Raw genomic sequence first — 16,170 nt, 5'->3', positions numbered from 1 at the left:
GAGACCGACGTTCTCGTCAGGGCCGTAAAACACAGAGAAGTGACATTGGGGATGGAGAAACACACCCAAATTAGCTTCGGTTAAACAGGTGTATGATAATTTGGGTAAATGTGTAAGCTAGATTTATGCCTATTTTTTCACATCTTCATGGACACCACAATGATTTCCCTCGTGTGTTAATATGAATGAATGAATGAAATCTTTATTTTGAACAATTAAGAAATAAATTAAACCAAAGACAGAAACTCCATCAATAAAAATAAAACAAAAACCAGAAAAACAAAACCAAACAATTTTTTTAGCATAATAATCACACTGTTCGAAAAGGGATAGATAGAAGCCCTAGGCTTATCAAGACCTAATATTTTTCCTTGTAATGTATGATTTGCAAAAATGAAAACGGCTGCTTCTGTGTAGATGAAAGAATCAAAGTGTAAAACTGCTTCTGTCAAACACAGCACATCTAGATCATTATCTGAAATCATATCATTAACAATAAGTGCTTTTGGAGTAAGGGATCGAACATTCAGCAACCCAAGCTTTAGCATTTGCTCATCTGTATTATAGCTGTTTTTTATTAGTTGAACATCAATTAAATTTTTAACCTTAGATGGGTTTAAACGTTTTTTTTGATTTCCAAATTCGGGGAACAGACACAGTCTCTATATGATGATAGCTAGGTGAAAGAGGCTCTATGTGATGGGATTTATCTGACCTTGGTGACGCGAGGCCGCTAGCAGACGGTCGGTTTAGCCAGTCTGTCTGCTTCCTGACCTGAGCCCCAGATTGTCATGTTTGAGCTCTAAGACTATGAGCCATATTACTAGAGAGAAGAGCAGCACCATCCCAGGAGGGATGAATACCATCTCTTTTCAACAGGTCAGGTTTGCCCCAAAAACTTTTCCAATTGTCTATGAATTCTATATTATTAAGCGGACACCACCGAGACAGCCAACCATTAAGCGAACATAATCTACTAACTATCTCATCACTCCTGCGAACAGGAAGGGGGCCAGAGCAAATTACAGTGCTTGACATCGTACTTGCGAGTTCACACACCTCTTTAACATTAATTTTGGTGATCTCCGACTGGCGGAGTCGAACATCATTAGTGCCGACATGAATAATGATCTTAGAGAATTTACGATTAGCATTTGCCAGCACTTTTAAATTTGCTTTGATGTCAGGCGCTCTGGCTCCCGGCAAACATGTGACTATGGTGGCTGGTGGCTCTATTTTCACGTTCCGTGTGATCGAATCACCAATTACTAGGGCACAATCAACAGGGTTCTCAGTGGGTGTTTCACTGAGCGGGGCAAATCGATTTGTTGTGGTAATCGGAACGGAAGAGTGGTTTTTTGATCCACGACTAGAGCGATCCCTCACTGTCACCCATTTGCCCGGCTGCACAGGCACTAATTCAGCTGGAACCGACTCATGTAAAGAGTTCACTATGCTATGCGCATCCAAAGCAGTATCTAAAGCTCTAGCACTCTTACTATCCTCAATTAAAGTTTGGATGCGTGTCTCTAGTTCTGAAATCTTCTCCGTCAGCCTAACTGTCTCCTTGCATTTATCACATATAAATCCTATATTGCCTACAGAGAAGGATATGCTAAACATGTGACATGAAGTGCAGGTGACAATAACAGGACAAGACATTACTCACCGTGTTTGTTGACTGATTCTTACTCACCTGAGCTTTTATGAACTCAAAGGCGCGAGCGAGCGAGAGAAAAATAAATAAATAAAAATAGCTGAGTGCACGGGTGGCGCGTTAACAGGCTTGCGAATTACTAGCGTGCTGTGCTAGTAGTAACAGAAGCTAGCGATGTCAGGTTAATCTGAGATGTTGGGTAAGCTGTATTTAGTAGTAGTATAAACTAGAAATTGTAGTAAATGATGGTTCAAAACAAGGAAATACGAGGCTAAGACTGAGCTTACAGCACTGAAGCAAACACACTCACAGCAGGCAGCGATCAGACAGGAGCACTGCACTCGTAAGAGAACTAGATTAAAGACGCATCTCTTTAGCCAAGCGTTCACACAATACTTACCTTTACTACAATTGAATCAGATCGAATGCATTATGAATCCTATATTGCCAACAGAGAAGGCTATGCTAAACAGCCTCACACAATACACCAACTCCACACTTTTACATTAATATACAACACAAGGGTCCCCGTACGGGCCACCAATCTATAACAGTCCCAGTTTCTTTGCACTGGTCAAGCTACTTTTCAAAAGGGGAGTCACCTTGTGTGTAATGCTCAATTTGTCTCAGTTGAAAAAGATCTAAATAAACTTTTATACAAACAAGTGTAGTGTTTCTTTCTTCATATATTTAAAGCTTTACTCATTCATTATTCAAAAACCCAAGATATCACAAAACATACACATGTAGACAGAGATACAATTCATTCATGAGCTAGTATATACATATAGGTATATCGAAATGTCCAACACCGTCCTCTGAAGCTCACGAACCCCAACAGTTCAGAAAATGAAGTCTTATCTGTAGTTTGAACATAGGTGCAAAGGTGGATAGTGAATTAGAAGGTTGTCCAACGCTTAGTTGTTTGGTGAGTCGTAAGTTTTCCCAGCAAGCAAATCAGAAGAGTGCTTCAGTAGTATAAGCATGGTGTTTGGTCATAAACACTTAGCAGTATCCACAGCTGATGAGCAATAGTTACATCCCACACAAATCCTGTTTGAGCAGGAAACAAACAGTTTCTCAAACAGGATTGGGAACCATTAATCAACAACCATGAGGCAGCATCAAACAGGCCTTAGCACTTCTTCTTCTTCTTCTTCTTCTTCTTCTTCTTGAATTTTATTGGCGGTTGACAAACAACAAAATGGTGTATTTCCGCCACCAACTGGTATGGAGTGTGGATCAAGACGACTTCTTTTTTTTTTTTTTTTATTCTCTCCCACAAATTAGATTCCTCAAGAAACTGAAGAATAAAAATATAACACTCATTTCTCGAGTTATTTTGAAGAATATACTTTGGTATAAATTGGTATAAATTTTTTATTTTTTTTAAATTATGAATTAACAACCTTCTTTCATTCTCATATTTCTGACAATGCATTAAAACATGTTCTACTGTTTCCTCTTGCCCACAATAATCACATCTTCCCGTATCATGTTTACCCATTTTAAAAAGTGTACTATTTAATCTTGTGTGTCCAAATCTCATCCTTGATATTACTATTTCTTCTCTCCTGTTTTTCCCTGCAATTCTCATCTCTCCCACTTTCCTTTGAATTCTATAGAACCACCGACCTTTTTTCTCCTTATCCCACTGTTTTTGCCACCTTTCCTTTAGTCTCTTCTTGATAATACTCTTAACTTCATTCTTACTTAAATTAACAATTAAATTAATGTCATTGTTTTTAACTGCTTCTTTTGCTTCTTTATCTGCAATTTCATTTCCTTGGACACCAACATGTGCAGGCACCCACAAAAATACTACTGTAATACCCATCATTTGAATTCTGTACATTGTTTGCATAATCTCTATTAAAATATCTGGTCTACTTTCTGAATGACTGTATTGTAAACTAGCCAATGATGAACATGAGTCTGAACAAATAACTGATTTCACGGGTCTTATTTCTTCTATCCACTGTATTGCTAATAATAATGCAACCATTTCCCCTGTATAAACAGATAGCTCATCACTGATCCTTTTCCTTATTGATAGATGAAACTCTGGGACAGTAAATGCTACTCCTATCTTGTTGTCTGAACTCTTTGATGCATCTGTGTATATCTGAACATGGCCTTAGCACTTACTCTACTGCTTCCTGTTTTATCTCACACCATGTGCCCTCTTGTATCCCCCTAGTGGCTAGGAAAAAAAATAGCACCCACAACTGGACTAAAAGAAACCCTGTGACAGGCGGTGACTGTTACAGCGTTAACAGGCTTGCGAATTACTAGCGTGTTGTGCTAGTTGTAACGGAAGCTAGCGATGTCAGGTTAATCTGAGATGTTGGGTAAGCTGTATTTAGTAGTAGTATAAACAACTAGAAATTGTAGTAAATGATGGTTCAAAACAAGGAAATACGAGGCTAAGACGGAGCTTACAGCACTGAAGCAAACACACTCACAGCAGGCAGCGATCAGACAGGAGCACTGCACTCGTAAGAGAACTAGATTAAAGACGCATCTCTTTAGCCAAGCGTTCACACAATACTTACCTTTAATACAATTGAATCAGATCGAATGCATTAATATTATGAACAGCAGCTATGCTAATTATTTCCCATCTGCTTTTGTTGTTATCTCAGGACGCTAGTCCTAAGGTAAATAGAGTTTGTCTGTTCCAGTTTGTATCCAGCCTCTCATGGAGACTTCAGATGCCCCAACACCCGTGAAGAGACGACTCAACGCTGGCGATATGTTTATGCCCTAAATTAATACATGAGTAACTAACTGTATTTTTCCATGTACATTTCTGAAGTGCACTTTCTGTAAAGCTGCTTTGAGACAATATGTATTGTGAAAAGTGCTATACAAATAAATTTGAATATAATAAAAATGCAAATGTGAAAACTTATTAAATACAATAATCGCTCTTTGAATCAGGTGTAGTCAGCTAGACGTCGAGAGTTTAATGACGTATCAGTACCCAAAGAGGCAATCAACGCTGTCTTTTTCCGCACCATTTGTAACTTGTCTAGGAGACAAACTGAAACAAAGAAAACTGAGGCACAGAACTTAAACCTCAGAATATTACAGTCTTTGATTACTGATTCATAACCGTTTCTTGAATCTGGCACCGTTTGTGAGATTTGCTGCAGAAGTGAGTTTACAATCTTCTCAAATATTAAAATGAGGCTTGTATTTTTTGCATCAAATAATTCTGAATATGCTTTGTGCCATTTTAGCTATAAACAAATATATGGATACAATTATATCTTTAGAAAAGTAAAAGGTTTAGGCTAACAGGATTGACAATATTACACTTTAATGTAGTGTTCCTGTAGAGTATGTTGGTTATTCCCAGGGAATGCATGAACAGATAAGACAATTACTTTGAATGCAATTTAAGTCACTTTAGACAATCTGTCACATGCACTGTAGTGAACGATCTGATGTAAAGTGTTGTGCAAAACAATGTGAAACTACAAGGTTCTGTTTATAAAGTTTTTATTGCTGATATTTGACAACCGTTTCAGCAGAAGTTCAGGAGTCTTCAGAAGAATCACCAACGGTGGTTCTCAACTCCAGTCCTCAGGACCCACTGCTCTGCACATTTTGTATGTCTCTCTTATCTGACACACTCAGTTCTGTTCATGGAGTCTCTCCTAATGAGCTGATGATCTGATTCAGGTGTATTTAAATAAGGGAAACATACAAAATGTGCAGAGCAGTGGGTCACGAGGACTGGAGTTGAGAACCACTAACCTACAAGAATGAAAAATAATTTCAACTCCAGTAATAGACGGGATGTAAGTGCCCTGATCATCCGGTTAGGCTTTATTTTTGTGATAATGACCAGCTGTATTTACAGATTAACATTACAACTGTCGTATGACATGGTTCATGTTAGTTTATCATAGTATGATTATCAATAACTACCATCCATTTGATCTTGCTTTTCTTGTTGTCATCCTCTTACACCTGAAAGAAATCAGATTTAGTTGTTCTGCAGTGTGTGTCAGTCTGAGTTTGATTGAAATCACATCACCTTAATCACAGCAGAACATGATCACATCATTGAGAGCGGTGTCGTCTCCACTTCCCTGTGGCGGTTCTACCCGGGTCTGAATGCCGCAGATTCCTTTTCCTTCACACGTTGGACTCCAGTTGCCCCAGTTGCCCCAATCTGTGCTGTTACCCTCCAGCACATCACCTCCACTGCATTTGAAACTTAAAAAAAAACCCCAGATGTGACAATATTATGATAAAATATATTGTGCTGTTGTGTCAGTCACATGATCACCTGCAGCAATCACAATCACGAACAGCAGCACGACTGCAAGTGTGATATTAACTAAACTATTGATGGGGGAAAACTGAGTCCTTAAATAGCTAAATAAACCCAGGACGGGTAAGAGATGGTGTAAGTAAGAGGTTTACACTGGGTAAGAGATGTTATAACTTATTGCAGCACACACACTCACATGATGTTGTTTGCAGCCGTATCATCTCCAGATCCTCGGGAAGATTCAACTCTCAGCTGGAAAGATGTCAAGTATCCAGAAGGACACCATTGGATAAGTCCCCAGTTACCCCACCTGAAGAAAACAGTTGCCTGATTCAATCAATTGTTATTCAAGAAAATCCTCAATTTACTTATCTAGCTTAAATGCAAAAATTGTTAATAATCTGAGTCCATTACTTTGCTACGTTGGACTCATTTACGGTGTAGTCACGTGAGTTTGATGAATCTTTGGACCGATCGACACAGTGAAGACGAATCCCATTGAGCGCTGTATCATCACCAGCAAACACATATACTTCCACCTTAAAAACAACATTGAGACAATCTTCCACTTGAAAGAAACTAACCCAAAACTTGGTAACATTGATCTTTATGCTCTTTAATATTACTGACACTTAAATCTTAAGCAGGTGCAGTTCCCTGGAGAAACCTGGAATTAAATTAACAACAACTCTATAGTTTTGAATCTTTGAATCACTCATCCACCCCCATATTAGCCACAGAGTCAATGCCCAACTTACCTTCAGACTAAACCCTGCGGCGTATGTTCCACTTGGACACATGCTCTTAGGCCCCCATGATCCCCAACCCATGCGTCACCTTCAGCTCAGATCTGTAAGGTCGGTCAGTGCTCACATGCCCAATAATGGCTAGCAGTGAAAACATCATGGAAAAGAAGTGATGCATTGCTACAGCACTGGCCTGAACACTGATAGTTAGATTAATTTGTAGATTAATTTGCAGAGAATGATTAAGCAGAGACAGTATAGTACCATAACACTCTCAAGATTAGTTAGGAAGAAGCCTCATATTTATACACAAGAATCATTAACCACGATGTCCATTCCATCCAATCATAATACTCAAAGATCAACCCCTACCATATTTGGCATATTAAGAAATGATGTTTTATTAACAAAGTTCGGGAGGAGCACATTCAGATAATTAACCCTAATTAAACACGTGTGGAGCACAATCAGATAATCAACCCAATCAATGAGTTAAGAGGTGTATATATATACAGCAGATAATCACACTTTGAGTCAAAGGAGTCATCAACTTGTTTTTCACTTGGGGTTTATTTTCCTCAGCTCTGGGTATCGGTGGTTTAATGACGTATCATTATCCAAAGAGGCAATCAACTCATCAGAAACCTGTTGTTTTCCACCAAATTTAGGTTCTAATCTTCACCTTTTCATGTCCCTGAACTCCAGTAAACTCAACCAAGATGGCTGATTTGATTCTTTTTAAGGTTCTATAAGTAGAATCACAGTCTTTTGTGTCCTTGAGCGCACACACACACACACACACACTTAAACACACACTTCGTCTCCTCCTTATCATGGTTATAGACACACATACATAAATAACAAACTATTACTGTATATCTCTGCCAATCCAGTATAAGGCTTTTCTTCTAAACAAGATACATAACAACATTGTACACAATCCCTGGTGAACAAAAAAATGCTTAGTATACTTGTAGCCAGACTATTTATCAGTATACTTCAAGTGTGTTAATGATTAGTTAACTTGAAGTCTGCTATTTTGAAACAACTAATTTCGTACCAAGTATATTTTAGTAGTAATTAAACTGTAGCAAAGCATAACTTTATATTTAGTGTACTTTTGTGTGCTAAATTAGAACAACTTAAAGTATACTTAGTATACGCCTTTGTAGGGACTAATTATATGATTAGTGATATTAAAGTGTACTTTATTTGTGTTACAAGTACATTGCAAATTCATTATGAGTGTCTTCGAAACATACCAGCAATATACTCAGTAAAATGTATTATTTTGAAACAACTTCAAGTATATTAAGTGTATTTTTAAGATATGCTTAAGATCAATTTTAAGCTATTTGCACTTTATTTTTAATATATTAAATTGTGCTAAAATGGAAGCATTTCAAGTACATTTAAGTTTATTTCTTTACAGTTCATTATAAATATACTTTCATGTCTTAAAGTACATATAATATATCTGAAGCTTAATTTTAATGTACTTGAAGAACATTTAAATAGCATTAAAATGTATTAGCATTACACTAATATTTTATTATAAAGCTGTTTTATTCAATATTTAAAATGATATATTAAAAGTGCAAAAATAATTAAAGATAAATGTTAAGACATACAGACTTTCAAATCAAGAAAACTTTAATGTAGTTTATTTTTTTGTTCATAACAAAATACATAAGAGAACATTTAAAAAGTACAGCAGCATATATAATCTCTTGAACAAAATACATAAAGATCAGTGAAATGCAATGGCAGAGCTATATTTATAATTTTTTGTAGAACATTTCACTTATACCTGTATTACTGAAAAGTACACTATGAATATTACATCACTAAATAAATAAGCATCACAATGCAATTTTCTGAAAAAATTTAAATAAAAGTTACAGAAAAACAATGTGCAGAAGTGAATAATGCGTTATGTACAAACTTAGGCCTACTAATGGCTGAACCAAAGAAACAGAAGAGTTTGAATGCCACATCTTCATCTTTAAGTGGACGATTACTTCTTTGAGTACGACTCATTTTCTGCAACTGAGGGCTTGTGGTTCAGACACGGAAGTGTTTGAAGACTGCTTTATCTATGGAGGCAGATTAGTCTCAAATATAATTCACGCAAAAAACATATGATTCACAAATGCGTAGACAATTTCACATGCATGAAACCTAATTCACGTGCACACAAAAAAAATCCACGTGCGTGAAAAAAAAAAAAAATTCACAAAAAGCAATTCACATGGGCAAAATATAATTATATATACTCATAAAATACATTTCACAAATGCAAAACACAATTCTTAGATATACAACTGTGCACAAAAACCTTTGAATGTTTAAAATGTACGAGTGTATCCTTGCATTTGAATGTGCAAATCGTCATTCACGTACGAATCGCCTTAGATATGTGTGTGTGAGTTTTTGAGACTTTCCTGGCAGCAGTCGTACTCTTTAGCCAATCAGATTTAAGCTTATCAATCGACCAATCAGTATCACGTGAGGGCGGGCCTACCTACATGTTACGGCATCAGCTTTCGACCAGTTCATGGCTGAGCAGAGGTAAGTGCAGTTAATCGTTCAAGTCCGCGTGAACCGGAAGTTGCAAACGACTTTTCTCCAGTGCTGTGACGTATTTCCCAGTGAAAAGGAATATTGAACAGAGGGCAGGGTTTTACTCTAGCGCTCCTCCTCTCCATCTCTCGCTCATTACAGACTAACGGTTTGAGGGGAGTGGTTAAGCGTTTCCCAAACCAAGCCGTCAAACATACGTCATCAGAGAAAGGTCCTCCAAGGCAGAGGGGAGGAGCATTTTCAGATTTTGATTAAAGATTAGAAAGCCAAAACATTTTTTTGTGTGGATTGACTTGCACGGATGAATTGTTCACCACAAAACTAACAATTTAGGCAAACAAAGTAAATATGGTCAATTTTGAATTCATGTGGACTTTCATTTCTGTGTTAACTGAAGTTAAAGAAGTTTGAGATCAGTTGAAGCAATAGTTTATTAACTGCTGTTTAGTCCACCTGTGAATATAAACATTTATTTTTAGTATTGATGGATTTTCATGTCCTGTCCACCACACATCCAACTTATGATAATGTATGTAATGACGTGCATATATAGGAGACATGTTTTAATCTGCATATATTATGTAGTTTTATTGTTTCAGATTTCCGAGACAGATGATGTATGAAGTTGCAGACAACCAGTACTGTGATCTTACCATTTCTACTGTAATTCTTTGAAAACAGTCATGTTGCAAGCCATCCATTTTGACAGTTGTTTCAACAAGTGGTTGAAAGTGATGCATTGTTACTGTATTAATTTGTCTCCTGAGGACTATATGTACACGCTTTAGGAATAAAGCCTTGCTATGCATGCATTATTAAATGTTCTTGTAAGAATTAAAAGATTCAGACATAGTTCAATTTGATGTACACGTTTTATTAATTTGAAAGTTTCTGAATCCTTTGGGAATAAAATATATAAAATGACTTGATCATGATTAATGTTCCTGTTACATATGAAGATCATGAACTGACAGTCTAAACTGTGAAGCACAATATTCAGTACAGAGAAATATACGTCTCTTCAGGAGTTGTGAGATCCAGTCAGAGTGTACTTTGCTTTTAGAGTATATAAATATAAGTGCAATACATCAAGTGAAAAGTTAAAAAATGAATTGTGTTCAGTCCGGTCATCAGTAGACCTCTCTGTTAGGACATATAAGATTTTGTCCTGATATTTAAAGTACTAAAACCCTATAGTACAAGAGGTGCAGACAGAGGATGTGGGAAATTAAGTGATGGTATTTGAATAGAGTTTACTGAGTAATCTTAGTCACATAATCTTAATTGCCTCTCTATGATAAGTACCTTTGTCTCATCAGCATAAAATCAGATTTGCCTATTTTTACTAGGCAAAGTCAAATTAATGCTTCACAATATTGTCCTGAGATCTTAAGATGACAATAAAAAAACTTATTTAAAAACCTTGCGATGACAATACAGCACAAAACATAAGGAAATGCATGTTGAATATATTGCTAACACTCTACAATAAGGTATAATAACTTAGTTAACATTAGTTCATGTATTAAATAACCATGAGCAATACATTTGTTGCTGTGTTTGTTAATCTTTATTAACGTTAGTTAAAAAATACAGCTGTTCATTGTTAGTTTACAGTGCATTTACTAATGTTAACAAGATTTTAATGAAGTATTAGTAAATGTTAACATTAACAAAAAATAATAAAGGCTGTTCACGTGCCGTTCATTATTAGTTCATGTTAACTAATGAAACGTTTTAATAAAGTGTTACCAATTAAGACATAAAAAAAAAAGTATAAAAGAGAATTAAGAAACAACATGAATTAAGATGTTCGTGACTGCTATCCAGATGTCACACCAAAGGTGAGTAATCCTGATAAAATGCAGGGAAACAAGTGTTAATAATAATTTAACATCATACACAAATGGCAAAAAACACTGGGTGCTCATTAAAATAGGTCTATTCACTATTTAAAGAACAATCTCGATGGGTATTGACCACAGATGATTGTTTTGCACTCATTAGCGTGATTCTGTGAGAGCTGTCTGTACCTTCAGCTAAAATACAACAAAACAAGCATCATTCTTCATTTTTGACATGATATGGGACATCTGATTACAACAGCACTTGCTTACATCAGTTAATAGTTCATAAACTATTGCTTCAACTGATCTCAAACTTCTTTAACTTCAGTTAACACAGAAATGAACGATTAACTGCACTTACCTCTGCTCAGCCATGAACTGGTCGAAAGCTGATGACGTAACATGTAGGTAGGCCCGCCCTCACGTGATACTGATTGGTCGATTGATAAGCTTAAATCTGATTGGCTAAAGAGTACGACTGCTGCCAGCAAACAAGGGTGCAGGGATTTGTATTATTTTGAAGCACCCCCGGACGCCGCCATTGGCTAACGGAACCCCACCTGCAGTTAGCATCCCATTGACTTCCATTCATTTTGGCGTCACTTTGACAGCGAATAACTTCACATCTGAGGCGTTTAAAGACTCCATTTGTCCATTATTTATTTCTAAAGAAACACGAAAATGTATAAAAGGCTCCATTACCTTGTAGCTTACGTTATGGCCCTGTAGAAGCAGTTTTTGTAAAAGTAGGCTAACGATTGCGTCACAGCCACGCGACTCTCTGTCGCACAGTAGGAAATTACCGTATGGACAGGAAGAGAAGCTCGCGGGCAATCGGGAGGACGTCGAGGCAAAATGACAAAGTAATTAATCAGAACACCTACAAAAAGTTTCTCCTGCTCCAAGATCATGGACAGCTCCTACTCACGCTCTCCGTCTCTGCGAGTTTCGGAAGGTAATGATTCAGATTGATCTTGGCACAGCCACTAGAAGACAGACGGTTTGCTCACGTCACATCTACGTCGTCGAGCTCAGTTTGAGTCTGCGCAGTACGCTGGACCCCCAGGAAGTAAAAGTTTCTAATGGGCTTCACTTTGTCTCCGTTGAATCCAATGGGGTCGCTGTGTCCATTTCTTTTACTGTCTATGCCAGCAAAGTCTCAAAAACACACACACGTCACACACACATATCTAAGGCGATTCGTACGTGAATGACGATTTGCACATTCAAATGCAAGGATACACTCGTACATTTTAAACATTCAAAGGTTTTTGTGCACAGTTGTATATCTAAGAATTGTGTTTTGCATTTGTGAAATGTATTTTATGAGTATATAATTTTATTTTGCGCATGTGGATTTTTTTTTGTGCACGTGAATTAGGTTTCATGCATGTGAAATTGTCTACGCATTTGTGAATCATGTTTTTTGCGTGAATTATATTTGAGACTAATCTGCTTCCATAATCAAACGCTGATTCGGCGGAAACACTTAGTGAAACACTTCGAGGTTTCGTTTGGCCATAGTCACGTGACATGGGTGTCTTGAATCACGCTTCGGATCAGTGTTTGAAACATCTGCGCTTCGGGATCTCGCAAAGCTTCGGAACGACTGTTTCGCGTCATCCATCCCTAGCTGGATCTACAAGGTATGGACTGAGATTTATATTCTGTGAACTTGAAAGAATGACACCATAGGAAGCGAATTGTAAGCGATGTTTATTAATTGAAGCCCAATAAAGAAAGACACTGTTTGCATCTTACATCTCTTAGTATGCCGTCTAAAACTTCCTCACGCTATTACCAATACCAGCCAGGGGCGTTTCTAGCTTTTAAAAACATCAGGGGCTGGAGAGTAATTAGATCACATGATTCGATGCAGAGAATAGGCTTGTTTGAGATGCGCCGCGCCTCGCCTGAAATGTAGGGTAGACTGGGTACAGTTGAGACACTTTTTGCGTTTTGATTTTTCACACAAAAATAGATACTGAAAAGAAGTGAATTTCCACATGACATTTTTTTAGCTTATCGACTAAGATATTATCAATCAATAATACCCAGAAGTAGTTTATATTTTCCACAATTAGCTCATGAAAATAAGGTGCTTTTTGTCTCAACCTTGTCTTAACTGTACCCATATGTGGTACAGTTGAGACAGTGCATGGTACAGTTTGAGACACCCATTTCTAATGATGTAAAGGTAACTAACCATTCATTATAAATATGAAAAATAAAGAAAATAACAATTGGGCAACATTTACGTTTATTCAACCATTTATATTCATTCATTTTATTTAAATTAGCACTGGTTAAAATTTATAAAGCAGGAACAAGATATGAAACAATAGTTATTAATAATACACAGTTTAAATATCACAAATATCAAATTTTATTTTCATTTGCGTCCTATGTTGGCTAATTACGACGTTTAACCTGTTATCATAACACTGAACAACTAAACAGTGTTTCCTAATAGAACTCTATCGGGGGTACAGTTGATACACGTGTGTCTCAACTATCCCCCGCTGGCCACCTCGCATATTTCTCTAGATTTTGCAATTACCTTGCATGACACAATACCATGAAATATGCCAGTTTTTAGGGCACAGAATAACGTTTGTGGTGATACCAGTTACGTTTAACAGTTATATAGGGATAGTAAGCTATTCATTGTGGAGAGTGCATGGTGAAGTGAACGTCCTACTTTAGAAAAAAAACTTTTCCCGATATCTTCGGATCGGAGATGCGTCCATTGTTCAAATTTCCCACCATCAAAGAGGACACTAATACGCACGTGCACAGCAAAAATCACAACTTGTGCTTGCTGCGAACGCAAGTTATTTAAGGTGTCTCAACTGTACCTATGTCTCAACTGTACCCAGTCTACCCTATGCGAGAGAAGGCGACTGCAGTGAGAGGAGGAGTGAAAGAAGCGCAGGCAAGCCGGACACTTCTCTCTTCTCGCCGTGGATCTGTCTGTGAGATCAAAGATGGATATCGCGGGATTCCAGAGGGTTGTTCCATAAAAGACGCTTAGAAAAGCGGGGATTAAACTCCAAAACCGGCCTTGAATGAGCCTAACAAATAAGTTGGGGCTAAAGTGGTTCCATAAAAGGTAATTGAAGCTCACGCAGTCTCACTAATTTGATCCAGGTTTATCTAGTCTTCTAGATAATTGCGTGTGCACGCGTTTCTTAAGCAGCCCTAGAGGTCGATCGTGGATCAAATCGATCCACCATCAAACAGCGTATATTTTGTGCTGTTTTATGCGTTTGTGACATGTTTTTTCCCCCCTCAGTGCAAAACTTACATTTTACAGTTATATTCTCCATCTGTAAATGTTAGAAAGTCGTGCAAATGTATCCATTTTGCTGCTAATTTTAATATTGAACGAGCGCTGATGCGCGCCAAATAGGAGCGCAATAATTCTGACTAAAATTTACATTTTGCTTGGAAAATTAATATGCGATATTTTATAACACCAGAAATATCTTCTAATTATAATAATTTATCTTTAGGATGTGGGATAAGTTGCAGTGAACTTCTAGCGAACAGAAGTACTTAAGTGAACAGAAGTAGCCTAATTTTTAAGAAACTAAATATAGCCTATAAAGATACAAAATATAGTTTTGGGTATAGGACCTATGCTACTTAATAAAGATGATGTATGCTTATTTAGAATGCTGAGAATTACACATGCAATCATTTTTGGGAGAAAGCAAGAATCCCCAGTTTTAAATGAGTAGATTTAGTTTCTAAAGTACACTATGGAGAGGATAACATGAAATTAAGAGCAAATGAATACATTTTGAAAAGATATGTGCAACTCTAAAATCAAAGAATATTCCATAAAATAAAGGAATATATATTAGCCCATTAACTACGTTTTTATATAACCCTCCCTCCCTTTTATTTCTAGTTATTTGTTATTTTATTTATTTACTTATTTAATATTGAATATTTGATAGTTAAAGGGTTACTTCAGGATTTAGCATTAAGCTTTGTATTAGTAGAAAACCTATAGTATGTTCGAATTACCGTGCTTTCCACCCTCATATCCCCCTGAGACAAGAGATTTATGTATTTTTTTTTTGTCTGGAAAAAATCCTCCGATGACGCAAAAATCCTCATTTTGCGTCATCGGAGGATTTTCTGGCCAGAGGCTAAAGACTACAGCCAGTAGATGGCGTTGTTCCGCATGTTTTCAGCCCGCCCATACAGGGTGGGATCTCACTCAGTCAGAATGTACACATTGTCAGCCGTCTTTCTGTGGAAGCTAAGCTAGCAGGCTCTTGTTCTGTGGAGAAAGCTGAATAGTAGGAGAAAGCTGAGTAAGTAACCATCCTCCTTTTCCCGGACTTGTCCGGCGGGCGAGATCGTTCAAAAATGTAACTTACGGGATTCAGCTTTTGCTTTCTGCGGTCGCTATTCCTTGTTTACATGCACACCTTTTGTTTCAATCTAACTGAATTCATTCCGATTGGTGAATCTGAATGTAGTGTTTACATGAACGCTAAACAAGTGATCGGTTGATGTGCGTTTTACCATTGCTAAGAAAAATTCCCGCTCCTCCGTGAGAGATGGGAGACCCGGCGCGTCTCAGTAATCATGCCACCGGCCTCGCGCTGTTCTCCCGCGGCCGTCAGCCTCGTCCCGCTCGCCACAGTAAACATGATGAATGGCGGCTGTAGAACGCAAAAGCCGGATCCCGGACATTTTGGGCTATCTCTAAATCCCTCGCAAACTCTTCACGTAGGCTAGCTTTGTTGTTTTAAACTGCGCACTCTTACCGGTAGGCGTGGCCTCCTAAGACAGCGAAGCAAGTGCATTCTGGGAGTTGTTGTCTTTCATCCACATAAGCCAAAAATACATTTTCTGGCTTTTCTCAGTCTAGAAGGCTCCAAATAAAAAAAATTCTTCAAATTTCCTCTACTTAAATGACCTATTTTAAATACACATTCATCTTCCCAGAGGTGAAGTACCCCTTTAAATAATATTACTTGAATAACTATTGGAATTATGTGTCATTATAAGAGTTTGATATACATATGT

General features: G+C 37.4%; 2 protein-coding genes across 3 annotated transcripts in view; both read right to left on the bottom strand.

Annotated features, from left to right (window-relative positions):
• LOC311277086 (carboxypeptidase inhibitor SmCI-like) overlaps window positions 1-16,170 on the bottom strand; it is a 103,360-nt gene that overhangs the window by 49,693 nt on the left and 37,497 nt on the right. The gene's annotated exons all lie outside the window — the stretch shown is intronic.
• On the bottom strand, window positions 5,156-7,066 carry LOC311277526 (vitelline membrane outer layer protein 1-like). Of its 2 annotated transcripts, XM_084387847.1 has the most exons (6): window positions 6,704-7,066; window positions 6,360-6,484; window positions 6,142-6,255; window positions 5,706-5,887; window positions 5,597-5,638; window positions 5,156-5,422 (listed from the first exon to the last, which is right to left on the bottom strand). In XM_084387847.1, exons 1-4 carry the CDS (start codon window positions 6,773-6,775, stop codon window positions 5,707-5,709), a joined length of 492 nt encoding a protein of 163 aa, XP_084243973.1. In that variant the 5' UTR covers window positions 6,776-7,066; the 3' UTR covers window positions 5,156-5,422; window positions 5,597-5,638; window position 5,706. The 2 variants fall into 2 exon arrangements, with proteins under 2 accessions (XP_084243973.1, XP_084243972.1); XM_084387846.1 differs by lacking the exon at window positions 5,156-5,422 and having other exon boundaries at window positions 5,449-5,638.

This window comes from Rutilus rutilus (assembly GCF_951802725.1).
Source record: "Rutilus rutilus genome assembly, chromosome: 18".
In the NCBI taxonomy this organism is placed as follows: domain Eukaryota; kingdom Metazoa; phylum Chordata; class Actinopteri; order Cypriniformes; family Leuciscidae; genus Rutilus; species Rutilus rutilus.
Note: the sequence above shows the minus strand (reverse complement) of the source record. Positions and strands in the feature narration are given on the sequence as shown.